Genomic DNA, 20,705 nt, shown 5'->3' with positions numbered 1-20,705 from the left:
TAAAGTGATTGATTGCTGACATTTACAGAAAAAATAAAAAATCCTTTTATGATCCGATATCTCTGCAGCGGGAGGTCACCTATAGATTCTGTCATGGTTTGGTTTTGTGTTATATTTCAGAGTTTTGAGTTCTGTTTTATTTATTTCCCAGTGTTGTGTTACTTTGTGTCCTTCTATGTTGTCTTTGATATTGTTGCCTGTTTGACTTGTGTGTTAATGTTTCATAATTCAGTCTTGAGTGTTTCCTGAGTTTTAAGTTCTAGTTCTGGTCTTCAGTGTTTCCTGCCTCTCTGTGTTTTCCCTTCTGTCTTGATGACCCTGATTGTCCTCACCTGTCTCATTAGTCTCACCTGTGTCTGATTACCCCAGTCTATTTAGTCTCTGTGTTTTCTTGCCCTCTGGTTGGTTCATTGTCTTTCGTCTGTGTTAGACGTTGGATGTTTCCCCATGTTCTCTGCTCCCTGGATTTACTTTGATTTTGTGCTCATAGTTTTTTCGGATGTTTTGGATTTAGTTTTTGTACTTGTAAGTTTTTTTTTTTTTTTTTTTTTCCTTTTCAGTGAAAAAAATATTTTTTGTTTTATTCTGCAATTGGGTCCTTCCTCCTTGTTTTCTACCCGTGATCGTGACAGATTCCAGGCGATGATTTTCATGAATCAGAATCATAATCTGATTTATTGCCAAGTACATTTAGATATACAAGGAATGTGTCATGGTGTGAGTGAAAAAACAAGGCTAAAATAACGAGTGCTTCAATAAAATAAAATATGAAAAGTAATTACCAACATATAAAATATAATTTAAAAAATGTCAAATATAAAGAACACCAAATGTACAAAGTGTGCATGAAAGAAAGTAAATTTATGTACTGATGAAACTGCCCAAATTGCCAAGTTTAAGATAGCCTGTGTAATTTCTAAATGACAGTGGAACAGCATTGTGGAGAGTTATAGGATGTCCTGCTTGTCATTGTGTTTGAGTTAATAATGCTTGTATAATGCTGGATTATACAAGAGCTGATGCATGTCTGTCCAACAGTTAAACATCTGCTTAAAGGTTGAAAGCCAACCAGTGCATAGACTCGATAAAAGCATGTTAATGCTGGCTCACTGACCACGCTCTGAACGCAGAATATGGACTGGTACCATCAAACCAGAGACCAACGTTTTAAGAACTGAACCACTTGTTTAAAGACTCTGAATGTCTGATTGGTTTTTGAATGTTGTCAAATGTTTCCGTCTTTGTATTTTTTCTTCATTCTTGTGTTTCAAATGGAGCCGCTGTGATGCAAGACAAATTTCAGACCACGTCTGAAAGTTCAATCAATCAATCGATCGATTGGATCCCTTTGAAAGTCAATGCTGGTGATGCGAGTGATTGTACTTGACAGCAAAGCTGTGAATATTCTGACCTTTCGCTCCACCTACCACATGAAATCTGAAGAGCTTGTTGAATTATTCTTCTGTCAAGGTGAAGACCAAAAACATGTTTCTATACGCACAAACCGCTCTAACATATTCTTATTGTATTTTTTTTTTCAGCCATTGAAAAATCTTCATGCAGATAATGGCTCGCCTCTGCATCGCCTGGGCCCGTACTTCTCTGACGGCCAGCGGCGGGTGGATTATGTGCTGGTGTACAACATCCAGAAGCCAGGCAGCGTCCGGCGGCGGTCCATCAGGTTTGGAGAAAACAACTTTGTGAGACGGCTTCGGCGCAGCCTCAGCATGAGAAGCAGCAGAGCGCCGCTACAGCCAAAGGAGGACCCAGAGATCGCTGCCACGGACCTTCGGCCTGATAACACCGAGTATGACAATCGCTCCAAGAGGGAGGAGTTTGAGGAAAATCTCTTGGAGACGGGGCTGGAGCTGGAAAAAGATGAAGGGGTAAGAAAGGGGGAAAGATTTATATTTTGGAAATTTTAGAGGTGAATGTAATTTGAGTATTTTTCACTACTTTCTGTTTCTAGGCCTGTGGGGTCATCGATCCTCGTAAAAGCTGTTTACATTCGTAACAGTGGCAAATGTGTCCTTTGAATTTTCAGTCAGTTTTACCTTTTGTTGAAAATAAAATAAATTATTCGATTTTAAAGGAGAACCGTTTCTTTATCTGATAAGCCTTTGTCTGAGAGTGAGCTGACAGTGTTCACAAGCTCTATTTTATTGTCCTTATGTGCCTGGAGTCCTTTCTCCTCTGCTATTGTTTTGACCAATTTGGTATCAATAGTCTTGGTTCTCGATTTAGTAAAATGTAAGTGTCAGAAAAAGAGCAGATATCTTGTGTTGCCCTGTTACACACTTGTTTCTGAGGGAGTGGGCAGTTTGAACATTTAGGGGAAAACACTTTGGATGAACCCGAGTGTTGGACAAATGTGATGTTACCTAGTATGCTGGAGTGTAATGTCCTCAAATTAATAAATCAGAGCAAGGCTGCTACACTCACATGTTTGTGTTTGAACTGAATCCTGGCTTAAAAAAAAGACACCACTCCCCAATCTCATTCAATGCCACGTGTCACTATGAATACAGCGCCATGTGCCACACATGGATGAACTCCAAAGCTTGTTAAGTTATAGTTGCACACAAACATCAAGCGCCACGTGGTTCAGTCTGTTAGCTGTCAGCTTTGTAGTAGTAGACTTTCAGTAACTCCTGAAGCGGCCCAACACGTCCTTCGAGGGAGAGGCAGAGTTTAAGAAAGCCTCACCTCACATCGTCCTGTCAAAGTCTTTTTACTGTCGGTAGCTAAAAAGCTGCCGTCACCAACGTGTTACACTGCTCAGCCTCAGAGCTGTGTGGATTCAGCCTTGTTTTTCTTAATAGTGGAGGGTTGCACAGTTGTTTCGGTGTCTTTGATTTGTTTTTTGTGAACTTCAGGAAGGACCCTGATGGATGATATAAATGGGCTCGCAGCTCCCTTTAAGTACGTGAACATAGTCACAAGAAAAAAAACGTGCAATATCTCCTAATGGGCTTATTTCTGCAGCTAAAGCACTTTGACATTCACTTCTTTAGTGTAACTGATGGACATGTTTCATGGCGCGCCCACTTGCAACACATCTGTAACACTGCAACACTGCGTTACAGACTGGAGGTGCTAAGAAACCAACTTAGTTTTAGTTTATCTCACTTGAATAGTCGAATTTTACGAAACACTGTTATAGAAAAGACCTTTTTGTAGGATAAAGATCTCTATCCTCATTAATTGAGCCAGTTAAGGGCAAATAAGTGTTAGCATTAAGCTAACCAACTAAGATGTGCATCTCTGTCCATCTGTGAGAAATTTCAGCCGCCTGTGGTCAATAATGCACCAGCCAGCACGACTGCCTATGACTGTTTCCCCCTAGGAAGTCCTTTTTGTGGGGGAGGGAGTTAGAGATATCTTTGTCTTCTCTACAAGCCATCCAGTCATCACATAACTGGTATGAGAGTTGGGTATTTATTCTTGGCACAAAAATCAAACAATTTCTCCAGTTTTTGTTTTTTTTTCTGACTCTGCCAAGTTTGTCAGCTGTTACCCACCCTGTTCTCGGTTTGCATTAAAACAATTCTTAGGCAAAGCTAGGAGGAGCATGAAATATGTCTTTTAACACATCATCAAAATGAGTCTTCAGCACTTTAAAGGGAGATAGAGTGATGCAGGGGTTTCTACCCACACTGTTTCCCCCTGAGACCAGACTCCGGTGGTGGAGACGTTGGTCGATGGCGTTGTCTAAAGCTGATGAGATGAAGACAGCGATGTAACTAAGTAAACCGGGGTTGACACGGCGATGGATGATGATGTGGTTTGAGGCTGATGAAACGGTGAAGCAGATGAGATTGCAACGACGTGGAGGAGATGGGGAGGTGGAGGCTCGCACGTAACAACGGCGTGAAGAAGAGAAAGCTGTATTAAAAAAGACGGCAGCGTAATGACAGGCGAACAGTGAAGGAGTGAAGATAGTGATAGATGTGACCAGGTGAGGATAACAGCTGATGACTGCAGGAAAATCAATGAGTATGTGTGGAGGAGTGAATGCAACATAGTCTGAGAATGAGCAACACAATTCACATACATGATAAAGTGTTCCTGACTGAACTTTAGCTTGAGCTGCATTTAATGGCAGACATGCAATTTGCTACTTTATGCTGATTTAGACCTGATTTTAGAGCTAATTCTGGAGTCAGGCTGGTTTTCCTGTACAGCACATGAGGCGATCTGCTGCTCCTGACTGGTTGGATGAATTTCTGGCGAATTTGAAGTATTGATCATCCGACTGCATCAGTCACGCTGTGAGAGCAGAGCCACAAGTCGATTCCCAAAACCTCAAGGCTTTTTACCCCGCTCAGTGCACCTTAGCAAACTGGAAGGAAGAATTTCAGGCTCCATCACAGGCATGACTGTGTGATCTGTCTCACTGCACCGTCACGAAATAGATGAACGGGATAAAGATTGGCAGGAAATAGCTGCAGACCTCCAGCTGACAGGGACTATTTGTTATGATTAGGCTCACTAGTTGGCTTGTTTGTTGCTGAGTGTATGTGGGAGCTCGCGAGCGACAGCTATTTTGACAGTTTTGGTATTTGAGCTGTGGACATGAAACAACAGTAAGGCTGTATACATAGATCTGAGTTCACCCTCTTTCTGTGGGCGGTTTAGAAAAATAAATTTTACAGTGGATTAAGGGTTCACGACGGGCTGCCCGGGTTCAAACCAACCTGAGGCTTCATGGCTGCAAGTCACTTCTTGCGCTCTCTCTCACTCGCTCTCTCTCGCTCGCTCTCTCTCGCTCGCTCTCTCTCTCTCTCTCGCTCTCTCTCACTCGCTCGCTCTCACTCGCTCTCTCTCACTCGCTCTCTCTCTCGCTCTCTCTCTATCGCGCTCTCTCGCTCTCTCTCGTATAATTATTTTGGAAAGTTTTGACCTTGGTACCATTTAACAAGATGACCTTTTAATTGGACCGTTGCTTTGGATCTGAAGTCACATTCTCACCAAAGTTGGAAGCGTGCTTCATCTGGGCACGGTGAATGTTTGGACCGAATGAATGCCAGTTGATGTGGGTAGATGTTGAAATATTTGACAGGAGAAATAAAAACTTTGATAGTTGGTGGCACGACAAGAAAAATCTATCTAGAAGAAAAAACAAGTCCACAAAAAACTGTCATATTCAGGCAGTACATTCAAATCTTTATATCATAAAACAATCTGCAAAGTTTTCCTGCTGTTCATGGTCAGGTAATTGTTTTTCTTTGAATTGACTCCAGAGCATTACTTTGACATCAGTCTGTTTATTTTCCTTTTAATATATCTAAACATTGAGGTTTACTCGAGTTTCTTCCTGGACGCTCTTCTGTCTCTGCCTCGTCTTTGCCTTGTGAGTAAATCTATTAAACAAAAAAAAAAAACCCATTTGTGGTCATGAAAGTAAAGCCAGAGCTTTTTGTTACTTCGTAGTCTTTAGAAGAACAAATGACAACGCAGTGACTTTTCACTCAGTGAATCATCCGTTAGAAATCGCATGAGCAAACCTTTTCCTGATCACAGCTGGGTTGAGAACATGTTCTGCAAAGGCTTTCAGGAAATCTGTCTCAAGCTCAGCTTGTCATGAAATGTCACTCGAAAAGACTTTCAATGTGGGGGCAAAATTGCTTTGCACAGTTTTCTAAAGAAGGTCTTTGGAGGCTAAAGTGTACCCAGTAACTGTTGTGTATAATTGTAATCTTGTGTTCTTAGTGGCTAATTTCATATATAATGATGTGTTGTTCTAAATAAAGAATAAAGGTGGCTGCAAAAGACACGGAATCCCCATCATGTCTCATGGTGAAATGTCAATTTTTACAGCTTCCTTACAGCCTGTTGTAAAGGAATTATGATTGTTTCATACATTTGCATAATTGTGGGTGTGGCTTATTTGACAGACAGGTTGTCACATCGTAGCTTTTTGATAGGAGCCGATATTTTCAGCTCCACTGATTTTCCTTATTGATTAAAAAATAGTAATTGATACCATTTCCAGTTTGCTGATAGCCAGTGGTTGTGCTTCATAAAGCCTCATTAGTTACCTATCGATGGCATCATGTGACTACATCCATGGTTTTATTAGAAATCACCTTCATTACAAGGAAGCAAAAACAATGGAGCTGTACTATATATATATATATATTTTTTTTGTTTGGACAGCCATGCTGCAAAAGGCCGAGGTCAAATTTTAAGCCATGGGCGCGACACAAAACCACTTGATTATGGTTCCCCCAATGAAGCTTTTTAACATTTTACAAAAATGTAGGCCGACTGTGAATATGTGGTAGAGTCGGTTGTTTTTTTGATGGCTGATAGTTTGATCCTGGCTCCTTTAGTTCAACTCGTAAAGTTTCCTTTGGGAAGACACCAAAACTCAAATTATTCTCGAGTTGTATAACCAGCAGTGTGTTTTTAAAAGGGATTATATATGACTGATGCATCCTCTGCTATCCCTGCATGTGTGTGTGTGTGTGTGTGTGTGTGTTTGTGTGTGTGTGTGTGTGTGTGTGGTTGAATGTAACATGAAGTGTCAAAGCTATTTGAGTGGTTAGAAGACGAGAAAAGCTAACGATATATTCAGTCTCAACCATCTACAGTTTCATTATCAGTGATAAAAAAAGAAATAAGCAATCACTTCATACAGGGTTTATGTACTGTGTCATACATCTCACTAGAATCACCCGCTTCAATCCAAAATGTATGGCACACTTCTGCCGCCATGCTTTCTCATTGAATCACAGAGCTGAGTTTCATTTCTCGTTGTGGAAGGCGGACATGCGTTCATATGAATCCAATTTCCCATCAAACAGAAACTGAATCTCAAATGTTTTTTTCTGATTGCATACTCCTGCAGTGACAACCTCATTTCATAACAGTGTAATTGAATCAGCTGTTGGATTAAAGACAGAAGAAACAATTTGAATGCGATGTTGTTTGACACACAGTTAGTCAGCTGGAGTTGGTTGTTATGTATTTTTGTATCCAGACGGGTCAGTGTGATGAGCTGAAAGGTGTGAAGTGAGTCTGGCGGTGTTTGAGTGGTTTACATAACAGCTGAGGCTGCAGAAACAATAATGCAGCAATAAAGAGTTGAGTTTGTGCTGCGGAGGATTTTCCCGGGACTTAGCTTTAAACTCGGCACTAAACCAACACCAAGCTGTGCAAGCTTTATGTACTTGTGTCTGTTAACCAAACATGTAGTGTTCAAAAGCATCTGTTCATACATTTTGGAAAGTCAAGAACTATTTGTTTTTTTCTGCAGAAAAACTGTTTGATATCATAACCTTGGTTTGATTTCAGAGTAAGATCCATGGAATTGGCTTCGTGAAGATTCACGCTCCTTGGAACGTTCTGTGTCGAGAGGCTGAGTTTATGAAGCTCAAGATGCCAACGAAAAAGGTACTCAACCCGTCAACTTTCCTCCTGTCTCATACAAATTCACTGTAACGTTCATTTGTGTAGAGGCAGCGTGTATATGCTCAAAGAGCTGCAGCGTTGACTTACGACAAACGTGATGAATCTGTCTCCTGTTCTTCTACGCTTGCGTTTATAACTCCCAATCGAGACCATGTAGGGGTGGCTCCTTTCATCGGATTGAGATTTGATAGAAATCCAATGGGACTGCTGAATACTTGAACAATCACTGAACATTTGTCAAGTACCATAATGCACAACTTGCCCTGCCATTTTAATCAATATTGTAGTTAACCTTTTCCAAATAGAAATCCCCACTGTGAGACACATATCTGCTTCAAACCTCAGCTTGTGGGATGTAGTGCATGTTATAGCAGATACAGTCCTTTTATGGGAGAGATTAACAATACCTTTGGGTATAGTTTAAGTAATTGTAAGTGGTTTCAGGTTCACTGCTTTGAACAGTAAAGGTGCGCTGCAGTGGTCTAGACAGGCTTCTCCCCTATAATACTACTTAAATAATCTCTGATTTAAACCTGACCATGGTTAAACCATTTTAAATCCCTTGCATCAAAACAGGCTTTGTTTTAACTTTATGTTGATTTATCTTACATGCTGCCAATATCCAAACCTTTCAGCTTATTTAGCTTATTGTCATTTCTTAGTATCTGATCTAAAGGAGAACACAAGCTCTATCGGACAATCATTCTGAATGACCTTTTCTCACAGTAGAAGGTTTAATGTCAGATCACGTTATGTTTGAACAGTAGTGCTAAAGAGAGAGTTGTCTGATTGTTGGCGTTTTATGTCTGCAGGTCTACGAGGTGAAACAAGGCAGTAATGTGGTGGAGAAGATCCGTCTGTTCATTCACAAAGTCACAGCTCCTCTTCACCCTAAAGTCGACGCCAACAGGCCCCAGAGTGTCAAATCTCTCTCTCACCCTTTCTCCAGAGAGAAGCAACATCTGTAAGTAAAATCTCTGAAATCTCTGAGACTGAAAAGACTTGCCACGAGTAGTTCAGACGCCAGCTCTTTGAAAACACCTTCTGAAACAAGACAAAGCAACTTAGAAGTCACAATCTGCAAGACTTTTTTTTTTTTTTTCCGACTGCTTAATTATATTGGAGATATTTGGGTTATTAGTTATGCGGTATCTGTAAAAGTGTCCCTTTTTTTCAATCACAATCGAATGAAACTCACTCATCTCCTCTGGTAATTAGGACAGAACAACAGATGGCGATTTTTCACAGACAGGAAACAGCAATGTTGTAGCCACTGTGTGGTTCCACTGATGCTGGGTGTCACAAAAAAAAGTGTGTTGTTGACCACAATATTTCCTGCATGCCTTTGTTGTCTTGTCTGTGCAAATCATACGCTGCAGACGGCTCTTGGCTGTGACAGACACTGTACAGGTTGAATAATGATAGAGGAGAGTCGGAAGCATTCCGGATATTTTCAAGCTACAGCGTCTCCCCGTCCCGTGTCGGTCCAGGAAAGCCATTATTTTAAAACACAGGACATTCGACCTAGAATCAGCTGTCTGCGTCCAATGAATCCCAATGTCAACGTTGACTTTTTAATTTAACCCAAACCATACATTTTTCCCTCAACCAAACCAGATACTTTAGGTACTCAAACCTTTTGTGAGTCATGTGGTGTTGGTGCCTAAACATGACCAAGAAGCTGTGGTGCCCTAAAACTTACCAGGAGTTTGATAAAGTTGTGAAACAGCCACAAGGGAGAAGATGCAGCTGTGAAGGGACTGTGTGCTGATGGTCGGTCCGAACCGCTTCGTACGCTGACTTTGATCAGAAAGGAGGGCTGTGATGTGTTATGGCAGTAAAGGCAGAGCGGATGTGAACAGTCAGGATCAGAAATCTGCTGCGTGTTTCAACACCTATCTGTAAAGGGTTGCACACTATGATATGGACATGCATGTTTAGACGAGAGTTGCTTGTCTGCTGTCAACAATAGCACAAAGAAAAGGGAGACCATATAAAGTATCTAATATAAATTTCCCAAGTAATTGAATTTAATAGATGATAGCCTCAGGGTTCTCATTTTGCCTCGACAGCAACAAGAAGACAGACGGAGGCAGAGATTAACTGCTGAGCAAACTGTTTTCTACAGAAGTTGGTGGAAAAATAAGATAATCCTTTATTCATCTCACAAACGGAGAAATTTCAAGTTTTACAGCAGCAAATCAGGATAGGAGAATAAAAAGAATTACACAGTGCAAAAATTAAATTTGATAAACATAAAGAAAAATGTTACAAAATATGCATAAAAAAAGAGCCAGTTACAGGGTTAAGGTTGTTATAATATGAACACTATCATGCACACAGCGCATATAAGGCTGGACATGTTATTACACAAGTGAAAAGCAAATGAGCTAAAAATATTAGCATGTTATCAGGCCGTCATCCTTATTTCTTGATGTTTAATCTCTTAAGCCACACAGGGACATCCATGACTGAGACAGCATGATGAAGTAACAACCACTGAGGTGTAAATTGGCATAAAAATCGCACAACAAGACCATCAAACCGTTAGACTCGAGCGTGGCAGGAAAGCTGCAGCGTGACGCTCTCCTGCTGCATGCAGCCAAAGCCTCCATCCCTCCGCTTTCTCTCCCAGGAGGAAACAAACACGGCCTGCCTGAATCACAAATATCATTTACATTCTCTCCACACTGTGATGGTGGGATTTTAAAATAACCTAATAAGGCATTTAGACTGATTAACATCAGACAAGAAGTCCTGACTTCGCTACGTACTTCTCGGTTTTACAAGTAAAAGCATTTTGAAAAGCAGTGATAAGAGAAGAAGAAGAAAGTCTGAGCACAAACGTCAGCCTGCTGGGATGTATGGAGGAGAGAGTGGGCAGTGGGCGACTATATTTACAGCTCTGACTAACAGCGAGCGGGAGATCTCCCTCCACATCTTCTCCATCTCTTAATCTTTATCTATTTTAAAATCACTGCAAGCCAGATTCATGAGGTAAAGCCTAGCTGAAGATGAAAGTGTCCTCTGAAGAACACCACTTGATCTGGCTTTGTCAGACATTGTTTTAATGGTTTTACATTAAGGCTATGTTTGATTGAATTATGCCATTCTGTAAAACCTTTTTAAAGCTTTTTAAGGAGATTTAATCTGGTAATGAACCTGACTGGAATTAATATTGGTGCCTCTGTGTGATCTACAAAAGCAAACAAGACCATCAGGGAGAAGATCTATTCTTTCAATATATTCATATTTAAAGCTGACACTTCTTCAGGGGGTAGGTGTGAAAAAAAACCTTTTAAAAATATACAAGGCCAATGATTTATTGTAAGTTGTATCAAAAGGCCTGAAAACCCAAGGACATCGTCAGCCATCGTTCCTAGTGGGTAGTCGATGAGTGATCATCCCTCTTGTTTTTGCGGCGTGTTCAGCTCCGTCGTTACCCGTCTGCCCCGTCGACAGGAGGGGGGAATCTAAGCGAAGCGAAACAGGAGAGCCAGTGCACGAGAAGAAAAACTGAAGCGCCTCTTCTGTGCTTGTTCCCCTACTAACCCGAACCCATTTTCAACTTTTTATCAGACATTTTTCTCGATTATGAGTACCTGTATTACGAGTGATGAGCGATGGTCTTCTCGTATTGTAAAAAGGGTTTATTTATCCACATTTCTCCTCGTCCTATCCTGGTTTCACCTTTTTGGAATGACGTTTACAGACTACTGCCACCTACTGGCTTGGAGAGTTATTGCCTCATGCATGTGCAGTATGTACATGGTGGTTTGGCCGTCGGCTGTAGTCTTTGCAGTGTGTTCAAGTGCAACTTTTTAGCCAAGACAAAGGCGACGTAAGGTTACGCCACAGCTTTCTTCGCCACTTGTATTTTTCCCTCCGCTTGGCTTTGCCAGCAGGGGGCGCTAAAATCGACACCATTTAAAAGTTCCCCATAGAAGCTTTAATGTCCCCGGACTATTTCCTGCAAGTACCCTGAAAGAATGTCTGCGTGGAGTGGGGGTGAGACAATGTTTGAAGGCAGCAAGAAATATTAAGTAAAAAAAAAAAACTAAAACATAAACAAGTTGGCGGGGATGATCGTCCACGTCATGAGTAGATTGTAAATCTTGTGGCATGTAACAAACGTCTAACTGTGTGGCTTCTTCTGTCATCTTGGATTGCATCAGCATCTTCATTATGTCATGTCTTCACGCTGTGAGCCATATATACGTTCAGTATGTGAATTAAACAAATAAGTACGATTTGATGGGCAGGTTGTTCTAAACTAGTCTAGAAATGTTCAAGAGTGCATGTTTGTGAAAACAGCTTTAGAGGCTATCTCAGCAAAGATCAACGAGACTGACCAGCAGCTCAAGTACTGTACTTAGCGCCCGGACACAGGAGCTGCCCACTCAGTCACTTTGATGACATGCTTTCAGAGCACTCACTGACAACTGCTTTGCCTGGAGTGATGGAAAATAGGGGCTACCTTTGCTGTTGTTTCTTCAAACCTACCTTAAAGTCATGCTCCCTGGAGCACCTTCTTGGTACCAAGAGAGGTTTTTGTAGGGATGAATGAAGCCACTTTCTTGTCAACATAACAGATTGATGTAGAAAAGAATAGAAAGGACAGACAGCTGTCCCCTCGTTGGCCAATGTTGTTTCAAAATTTGTTAAGGCACATTTTGTTTATGATGTATGCTAAGCACATAGATCTTTGTTTTTGTGCTCTTTCTTCCCGTTGGTGTTCAGATTAGGACGAGGGAACGTTCAGGTCTGATGTGGGTTTAAAGGCAGTGTAACCATGGTTCTGTCTGATAAGTGTTTTTATATAACATCTGGTCTGAGGCAGCTTAAACCTCTTGTTTACAGTGTGTCTGGTTGCATCATTGGTATTTCAATGCACATGTCAGTTATTCTTTCCGTGTGAGAAAATATGTATATTTTTTTGCCACCCGTCTGACCTCTTACTGTTGTTCTGTGTTTTCAGATTTGACCTATCTGATCGGGACAAATTCTTCGACAGCAAGACCAGGAGCTCAATAGTAAGTATTACTCATGACTAAAAGGGAGGGGGAGACTTTATACCGACGGTCAACAGAATATAGTTTTATTGTAGCTGCAGCCGAGCTCTTGGCTCGCAGTGCAGGTGTCTTTCTCAATCATTTTAACGTCCAGTGACCAAGTTGTTTAAATAGCAAACTAACTGTTTTTGTCTTAAAATGAGTTGTGGTCAGGCACAAAGGTGGCAGGTGTCTTAAAAGCTAACCTTTATTTAATGTTGAGCACACAGAACATGTGAACTAGAGTGTCTGGAGGTTTTAATTATTAATGTGGATATAACTTTGTGCCTCATGGGGAAATGTTCACTCTCTTCATTTGGAGAGGCCCTGGTTGTTTTTCTTGTTGTTTCAATGTTTTAGTGTAATACCGCCACCGCCAACATTTCATACAATGCACAGCAATGTCCAGCATGTTAAGTTGCAAAATCGAAGAGGGGGTTAAATAGTCAGCAGGTATTCAAAAAGAAAGACTGATATCCTCCATGTAGCCCAAATTCCATTTGGGCCCCGCAGTCAAGACAGCAAGCTCTACATTGTGAAAACAAAGCCCGATAGAGAGAAAACATAATGCCACCCACACCTGGCCTGTCAAATCAGGTAGATCGTTTATTTCTGTTAGTGAAGGGAGGACAGCCTGCAGGAGCTGGAAGACGCCTGACGATAGAGCTGCTATCTCTAAGGCTGGAACCAATCACCTCCCCTGAAAGGCCAATCACCCCCCCTGAACAGTCAATCACCTCCCCTGAACAGCCAATCACCTCCCCTGAACAGCCAATCACCTCCCCTGAACAGCCAATCACCTCCCCTGAAAGGCCAATCACCCCCCCTGAACAGTCAATCACCTCCCCTGAACAGCCAATCACCTCCCCTGAACAGCCAATCATCTCCCCTGAACAGTCAATCATCTCCCCTGAACAGTCAATCATCTCCCCTGAAAGGCCAATCACCTCCCCTGAAAGGCCAATCACCTCCCCTGAACAGCCAATCACCTGCCCTGAACAGCCAATCACCTCCCCTGAACAGTCAATCACCTCCCCTGAAAGGCAAATCATCTCCCCTGAACAGCCTCCTCGCAGTCAGCCAACACAGCTATAAAGCAGCCAACCACACATAGAGATTATAAACCCATGCACAGAGAAGATCAAATCACATGCTAATACATTGACTAAACCAACTCAAGGTTATATGTTTGAGTAAGTGCAAAGAAAATTAAATATAGGATAAGAGATATTTTAAATGTGTGGTTTTAAACCTCATATTGTGTAGAAGATTGTGTCGTCTGCATAGAGTGAACTACACAGACTTGTTGTGTCCTTGTGTTTGGCAGGAGCACAAAATGTATCATACATGTGCCGCTGGATTCAATTACACACACACACCCACACAGGTCTTTTTAGCACCTGAATAATTACTGGCTAATGTGATTTTCTTCTCGTTATTGGTGGAGTTCCTCTATCAGTGCGTTCGGCTCATTGTTGAGCTCCGGCTCTCGTCAATAAAACTGTGTGGAGGGCTGCATGTTATATACTCTGAGCTGATAAGCAGCCTCTCTAAGAACAGGTGTACTGCAGTCTAATAAATGACCTCAGGGATCATGCAAGTACTGTAAATGTCCAGCTTCTCATCCTCCAAAAAAAATCTTTTTTTTTTTTAAGACTGAATTTGTTTGGTTTAATGAGGTTTTAATGATTTGTTGTATCTCCAGGTCTATGAGGTACTGAAGAGGACAAAATGCACCAAATCAAGGTGCCCCATGGGTAAGACTTCTTCGTCTTTCCCCTTTACAAGGGATAAATCAATTTGCAAAGGAGCCTTTTGAATCTTAATTATCCCTAGAGAAGAGGTGCGATTATCTCTGCCATGTGTCAAACCTTAGCTACTTGTACTTCTCTGTCATCATCACAGTCAAGTGCTGGCTGAAAGTGGCTGATAACTGCTGAGATTATTGGCCTTGGCTGAGTTCGACAGTCTCTTGAGAGTTATGTAATTGTCAGATGAAGAATATATGTTCAGGTTTGTTTCTGAGGCAGAAAATACAACATCAATATAACAAAATAGAAAAAAGGGCAGATTTAAGAGCAAACAAAGAGGACCGGTGGAGGGAAACCAAGTCAGTGTTTGTTTAGCAGGCAAAGTATGCACAGAAACATTTTGTTACATAAAGCTTTACAGAATAAAAGTAACGATAAACTTTTGTTGCATGCTGACTCATACTGCAATAGATGGATATCAGGTTAAAATGTTGTTTCCAAATAGTTAATTTACATATTCCTGCTGTATTATTGATGTCTCCTTATACGGTCACTGTTGGTGTTTTCATGCACCGGGCTGGTAGGGCGCTCAACAGGAAGGTTGAGGGTTCTAAGCCCAGCTCCTGCAGCCACATGTCCGATGTGTCTTTGAACAACCCCAAGTTGCTCGCGCTGCTTTGTTGGCGGCGTTTGAATGTGTATGAATGGGATTAGTTACTACTGATGGTCATTTTAGATCTCAGCCTCTGTCATCAGTGTGTGAGCGGGTACGTGTGACCTTTTTATTTACACTGACACAAAACTCTTTAAAAACATCCTCCCAACTTTATCTAGACTTTTTCCTGCCAGCCGCCAAGTAAACACTTTGCCAAGACTTCAAATCCTCGTTTTTTGACATTTAATTATCTTCAACAAGATATTATTGTGGCCAAATTCTTCACCCCAGCAGTCGGCACACTCATGGCCCCTCATAGTGTGTTTTGTCAGGCTAATGAAGGCTTCACACTGGAACACGTACGCTTTTGTTTTCTTAAATTTGTTTCGTCAAACCCTCAAACCAAGTGATTCATTTATTTTGAAGGTCTAAATCGAAAGCAGTTTTGCCTCTGTCTTCTCTCGCTCTCAAGAAAAAGTTTAGTTTAGACATCTAGAGTGTGATTGTACAGATGTAAAAGTATATTTATGTGGATAAGTAAAAGAAGTTGTTTTGCGAAACGTTGAAGCACATTTATTTTAACCAGCAAATAAAGTGACGTACATCTTTGAGCCCACAGTCTGGTTAGCTGTGTGAGAATTAGTTTCTGTCTTGATTTCATGTTCACAGATCTCATTAATGACTTTGGTGGGTGCAATCTACTCATCACCAAAAAGGAATGAAAACAATGACAAAAAGATAATCAGGCCTTATAATGAGAAACCCAAGTTAGCCTTTGAGGTCTGTTGTTGCCAATACCAAACAATGAAAAATGTCTTTGTCTGATCTTTAAATAGGAAATACACATCAGTCATATCTTAGTTTAAAGCTCTGGATGTGTAAATCCTGAGCTCGTCTTCTGAGTAATACATCACTGTGTGTGTTTGTGTGCTTTTCTCTGCCTGCATCATAATATGTTGAATAATCCTCTTTCAGGGATCACCAGTCTGCTCGCTAACGGCTTCTACACAGACGCATATCCTCTGCATGATGTGAGTCTCTGCATCACGCCTCATGGACTTTCTCTGGTCTGAGAACAGCTGATAAATTATCGTTTGTTTACTGAGAGAGAATTATTACATTTTGATGACGCTATAATGTGAATATGCACAAAGCACCTGCTACTTGAACTCTATGATTTATGTAAAATGAATCCATATGTGATGAGCATTAGTCCCATAGCATTGGAAACATTTGTGTTTGTACTGAATGAAGGCATTATTCGTTCTGAGTCTGAGGGGGGTACTTGCGGGATTTTTTAACACGTGTGTGTGTGTGTGTGTGTGTGTGTGTGTGTGTGTGTGTGTGTCTGTCACAGGGAGACATCGAGGGAGTGAGTGCAGAGCCTAATGACAGGAAGGTGAGTCCACCTGTGAGATGTCACACTTTCACTTAACAAGCAAGCACTCAAATGTTTTCAACCCAAAGCAAATATTGAGGGCTTTCACTTGCAGAAAGCTTTCAGGAGGGGTCGTATATGTGAACGCAATATGCCACATTTTATTCTTGGACTTCACCTGGAGTTTCTCCTGCCAGACCCCGACTGAAGTAGTTTTTCTGCAGCAAATCCGAGCGGGCTTATGTGAGAAGGCAGCAGGATATTCTCCGGAGAATTCACCTCGAGCCAAAAGGAGGGGGGAGTGACGTTTCTATCATGTCTTACCACTGATAGTGAAAGTCTCCAGCCGTGAGGAGCATCTGTGCATATGAACCAGGTCGGGAGAATATCCGAACCCACCCTCCTGAAATTATCTTGATATTTTCCGGAGTGCATGGCTATAGACGGATGATAACAACAACCAACCTTTCAGGCAAAGAAAAACATATTTTTCTCGTCTCAGGGCAAAATGAGGGCTGGATTTACGACCATTCAACACTACTATCATGTTTCTAATGATACACAGCTTAATGCAAATGGGGGAAGTATCCCTTTAAAATTGCTTACTGTATTTGAAGACGTTGCAACTCATGATCCCAGCAGAGAAACGGTGTCTTCTCATGGTTGATGTAAGAGCCCCGAGGGAAGACGAAAAAAGACTTTTACATTTATCCAGGAACGAGCTATAACCAAGACGTCATGTCAGTGAGGCCCAAGAGACTGAGATGAGCGGGGTCATGGTAGATTGTGATAAATGGGGACTCGATAAACTATGATAAAGGGTGATGAGATATGTTGTGATGACTGGGGTTGAGATAGATTGTGATGACTGGGGATGATGTTCCTGGAGCTGTCAGGACCTGGGCTTTGAGACGCAGGGTAGGTGAAAGTCTTGCAGGCTATCTACTTCAGCTTCCCCCTCTGTTTCCTGCATTGCGAAGAGCTTTGAAGAAGACAGAAACAGGTTTTGGAGATGAGGAGGGTGTTCAGAACTTAGAATAACAGAAGAGATCCGATGCAGTAAGACACACAGGTGAAAGACTTCTGCCCGACTGAATGAAGAAATGAATGAAGCAATATTTCCCTCAGTGTTACTTGTAGAACATTTACAGTTTTCACCGTGATGTTCTGCAAGACGAGGTTGAGCACGATTCAACACTTTTTAAGATTCTGGTTGAAATTGTTTTTAGGTCCTGACAGAAATGAATAACAGCAGTTGTAATCCTGTCAAAACAAGAGCTACCAATGTGATAAAGCAATCACGCCTCCCTCTTTCCCTGCTCGCTCTCCACTCCATGCATGCATGGGCCCACAGTCACAGTATGAGCTGAGGTCCGCTCCTGCACCAATGGTGATTGTGCATGTAAGTGAGGGAAGTGGCTTTTAAGAGAGCACAGAGGGGAGGGGGTGGGTGAAGAAGGAGCATGGAGAGAATGCTACTTTGAAAATGACCAACCCTGCATTTAAAAAAGACCACGAAGGAAACAAATGGAAATACCAAATCCAGAATCCTTTAAGTTATTTAACATTCAACCAGAAAGTTGTTGTAATAAGGCACATAAATTCATGTTTCTTTTACACACGCTATTTCACACCTCAGTATTCCCCCTCTTTCACTGAGATTAACACATTTTAAGGAAGCAGGATTCTCTCACTCACTTGATGAATTTCTAAAGCAGAGTTTTCATTTTTCGTTAGTTTAATTGGGTTTCACAGGCTTTGTTGTCAGCTTCCTTCTTAACAAAGCACAGTAACACCACATTCACAAGTGACTCAAACACTGAGTTAGTCATGAGGGATTGTTTGTAATAATGCGGGAAAAAAAAGCGTGACAGACGAGCAGGCTAACACGACAGCTGTTTTCAAAGTTTCTGATGATTTTACTTCCAACTGTACGAGAATAAAACAAAGCAGACGATGTGAAGGAACATAAGAGCTCAAGCTGAGTCTGAAGTCATGTCCTCCCCTGCTAACACTCTCCATAATTATACTGTGGGCTGTGTGTCACTAAGGCAACAGCCTAATAAGCCCCCTCTGTTGTTCTCTATATAGCTGTAGCTCCGAGCTTCCGCAGCAGCACTTTCATATTTCACAATATTCATGTTTATGGAATGGTTTTTCCTCGTCGATTCCAGGTTTTAAATGAGGTGTTGGTTTTCACTCGGGCTCTTTTCTGCTGTTATCGGCCGTCTGAACGCTCCTCTGGGGGGGGGGGAGGCCTCCTGTGATTTAAAACCGTCCCTTCTTGTTCTCCAGTGTGCCGCTCAGCCTGTGCACTGAGGGTGTGATTGTGTTTGGCATGATTTATGATGTCTTTGCCTGGGGAAGGAAACTACCAGAGCACAAACCCAGTGAGCTGATTGATGATAATTGTAATGACCACATCATACACCTCGGATTTGCATTTAAATATGTTTGACCAAAAGGCACAACAAACCACTGAGGACCTTCCATACACACCAACACACAGGGCATGCATCTGAGAACACACGGATATACTCTTTATGGCACCTTTTATTAGAGTACTTGTACAAAATAAATAATATAGAAAATGCATTTTAAAAAACATTTCCCCTTCGAGTTTGCAGATAGAGCAATTTTGCATATTGCCATTTTTCATTAACTGTAACAGTGTATCAATAAATCTGTGTTATTTAAATACAGGTTACTCAACCAAGGACCATAAAGGGTTTGTTAGTGCCTTTAAAAACAGCAGTATGCTTCAGATGTGTGGTAGGCTGCAGTGAGCTGGTTGGTTAAGGGTTTTATTTCCAATGAAGAAATTCAACTTCTGTGGTTTGATTTACTGCCTTAAGTCTTTCCAAATATCTCTCCTACTGCTTTCATTCAGCAAGGACCCTGAGCTGATGAAGTGGAGTTCTGTGGAGGCAAGACAGACGAAGCAAAAGACTTATGCTATGATGACATTTGAGAACCTTTTTTTTTTGTTTGCAAGAATAACAGTTCTACATGTTTACTGAGTTTTCCCTGGAGACATCACCCATTAGTGAGAATAAAAATGGTGGACCTGTGCAAAGTTTTGCTCTCTGCTCAGGGTGGAGCCCAGGGGGGGAGATTTTTTTATTTTTTTATTTATTTTTTAACCAGCATCCCACTGTGACATCACAAGGAGAGCACATTTAAAACAGAGCATTTTTCTCCGTGTTGTCAGACTTCTGCAGAGCACAAACAAAGGACTGGATGGATTTATTTCACATGTTGTGATCAGTAGACACTGTACGTTCAAAAACACTGTGAAGTGGATTATTCACAATATGTCCCCTTTAAGTTCCTCCTTAACTTCACCTCTATGCCTCTATGTTTGTGGTTTCCCAAAAGTTGCTAAACACCATCAGTTGGCTTCAACACTCTGCTTGATTCATCAGAAAAATTCAGTAATCACCAATACATAACATCAAATTTAAAATATTTCAGATATCAAGAATAATAAAAAAACACAAAAATTAATCTACTAAAATTTCTATTATTAGCAAAACGCTGATCTTTAAACCTTGTAAACACAAGTGAAGTTCTTTCTTGAATCCTGTGATGCTAACGAGCATCAGCAACCAAATCATCTTGATTCAGTGTTTTCTTATTGGGATGTCCTAACTGCCTGCGAGCAACACCTCGTGCAGCGTTGTTACCGTGTTACCCGTTTCTGTTTTCCTCTCTGCCGCTCATGGAGGGACAGGAATAAGAGAGGAGGGGGCTCAAGGCTCTGGCACTCACTTTTCTTACTCAACAGAGCTTGTTGGCTTGTTCTACAGTGTGAAGATTGTGGAGCCTTAAACATATCCATGCCCATGATTGAAAATGTTTTGCTTTGACTTGTGTCAACCCTGGAGAAAACTTTACCATGCTCACAGTGAGCCGTTGATTGATGAGCCTCTGAGTGTTGAGATTGGAGTCAACAGCTCGTCGATACAAAGCACCGCACTTCAGTTTGTCCACCTTCGACTAGATGTGCTACTGTGTGCAAGGGGAAACTGAAATTCAGATAGCAAAGAATAAAATATTTAACAGACGCAGAGTGGACAGCGAGCGTCCACTTTCACGATGCGACGTGGTATCTAATGCTCGCGTGCTGTTAGGACACAGTGTAAGTGGTGAAAACATACGCCCACTTATTCACGGTGAAGCAGATTCAAACTGTGAAGATATTGTTTATTGATAAACAATAAAATCTCCCTGGTAACCCAGGAGGTTTTCCTTTTTTTTTTTATTCCTATGTTCATGTTTTCCAACATACATTAAAAATGAGGTATTCGGATTCCTGTGGTCTGGTCAAGCGCTGCCTTGTGACGTTCAGAGTAGAAAGTGTTTGGAACAGGGGAACAGAAATCAATGCAATCTAGGAACATTTTATCCCCAAAGGAACTGATTCACACGCAGAACCTGAACCAGATGATGCG

General features: G+C 41.4%; 1 protein-coding gene across 3 annotated transcripts in view; it reads left to right on the top strand.

Moving 5' to 3' along the window:
• Positions 1-20,705, top strand: part of LOC306821374 (anoctamin-1-like) — a 74,495-nt gene that overhangs the window by 21,211 nt on the left and 32,579 nt on the right. For 2 of the 3 annotated variants that reach the window (XM_079339765.1, XM_079339764.1), the window contains exons 3-9: positions 1,542-1,886; positions 7,300-7,398; positions 8,229-8,380; positions 12,395-12,449; positions 14,173-14,224; positions 15,849-15,904; positions 16,231-16,272. In XM_079339765.1, coding sequence (XP_079195891.1) covers positions 1,542-1,886; positions 7,300-7,398; positions 8,229-8,380; positions 12,395-12,449; positions 14,173-14,224; positions 15,849-15,904; positions 16,231-16,272 — 801 coding nt within the window. Of the gene's footprint in view, positions 1-333; positions 716-1,541; positions 1,887-7,299; positions 7,399-8,228; positions 8,381-12,394; positions 12,450-14,172; positions 14,225-15,848; positions 15,905-16,230; positions 16,273-20,705 lie in introns of those variants that run through there. The other variant, XM_079339766.1, reaches the window with a different exon arrangement.

The sequence above is a fragment of the Symphodus melops genome (genome assembly GCF_947650265.1).
Source record: "Symphodus melops genome assembly, chromosome: 3".
Taxonomy (NCBI): domain Eukaryota; kingdom Metazoa; phylum Chordata; class Actinopteri; order Labriformes; family Labridae; genus Symphodus; species Symphodus melops.
The sequence above is the reverse complement of the archived record's forward strand: the minus strand, read 5'-3'. Positions and strand labels throughout refer to the sequence as shown.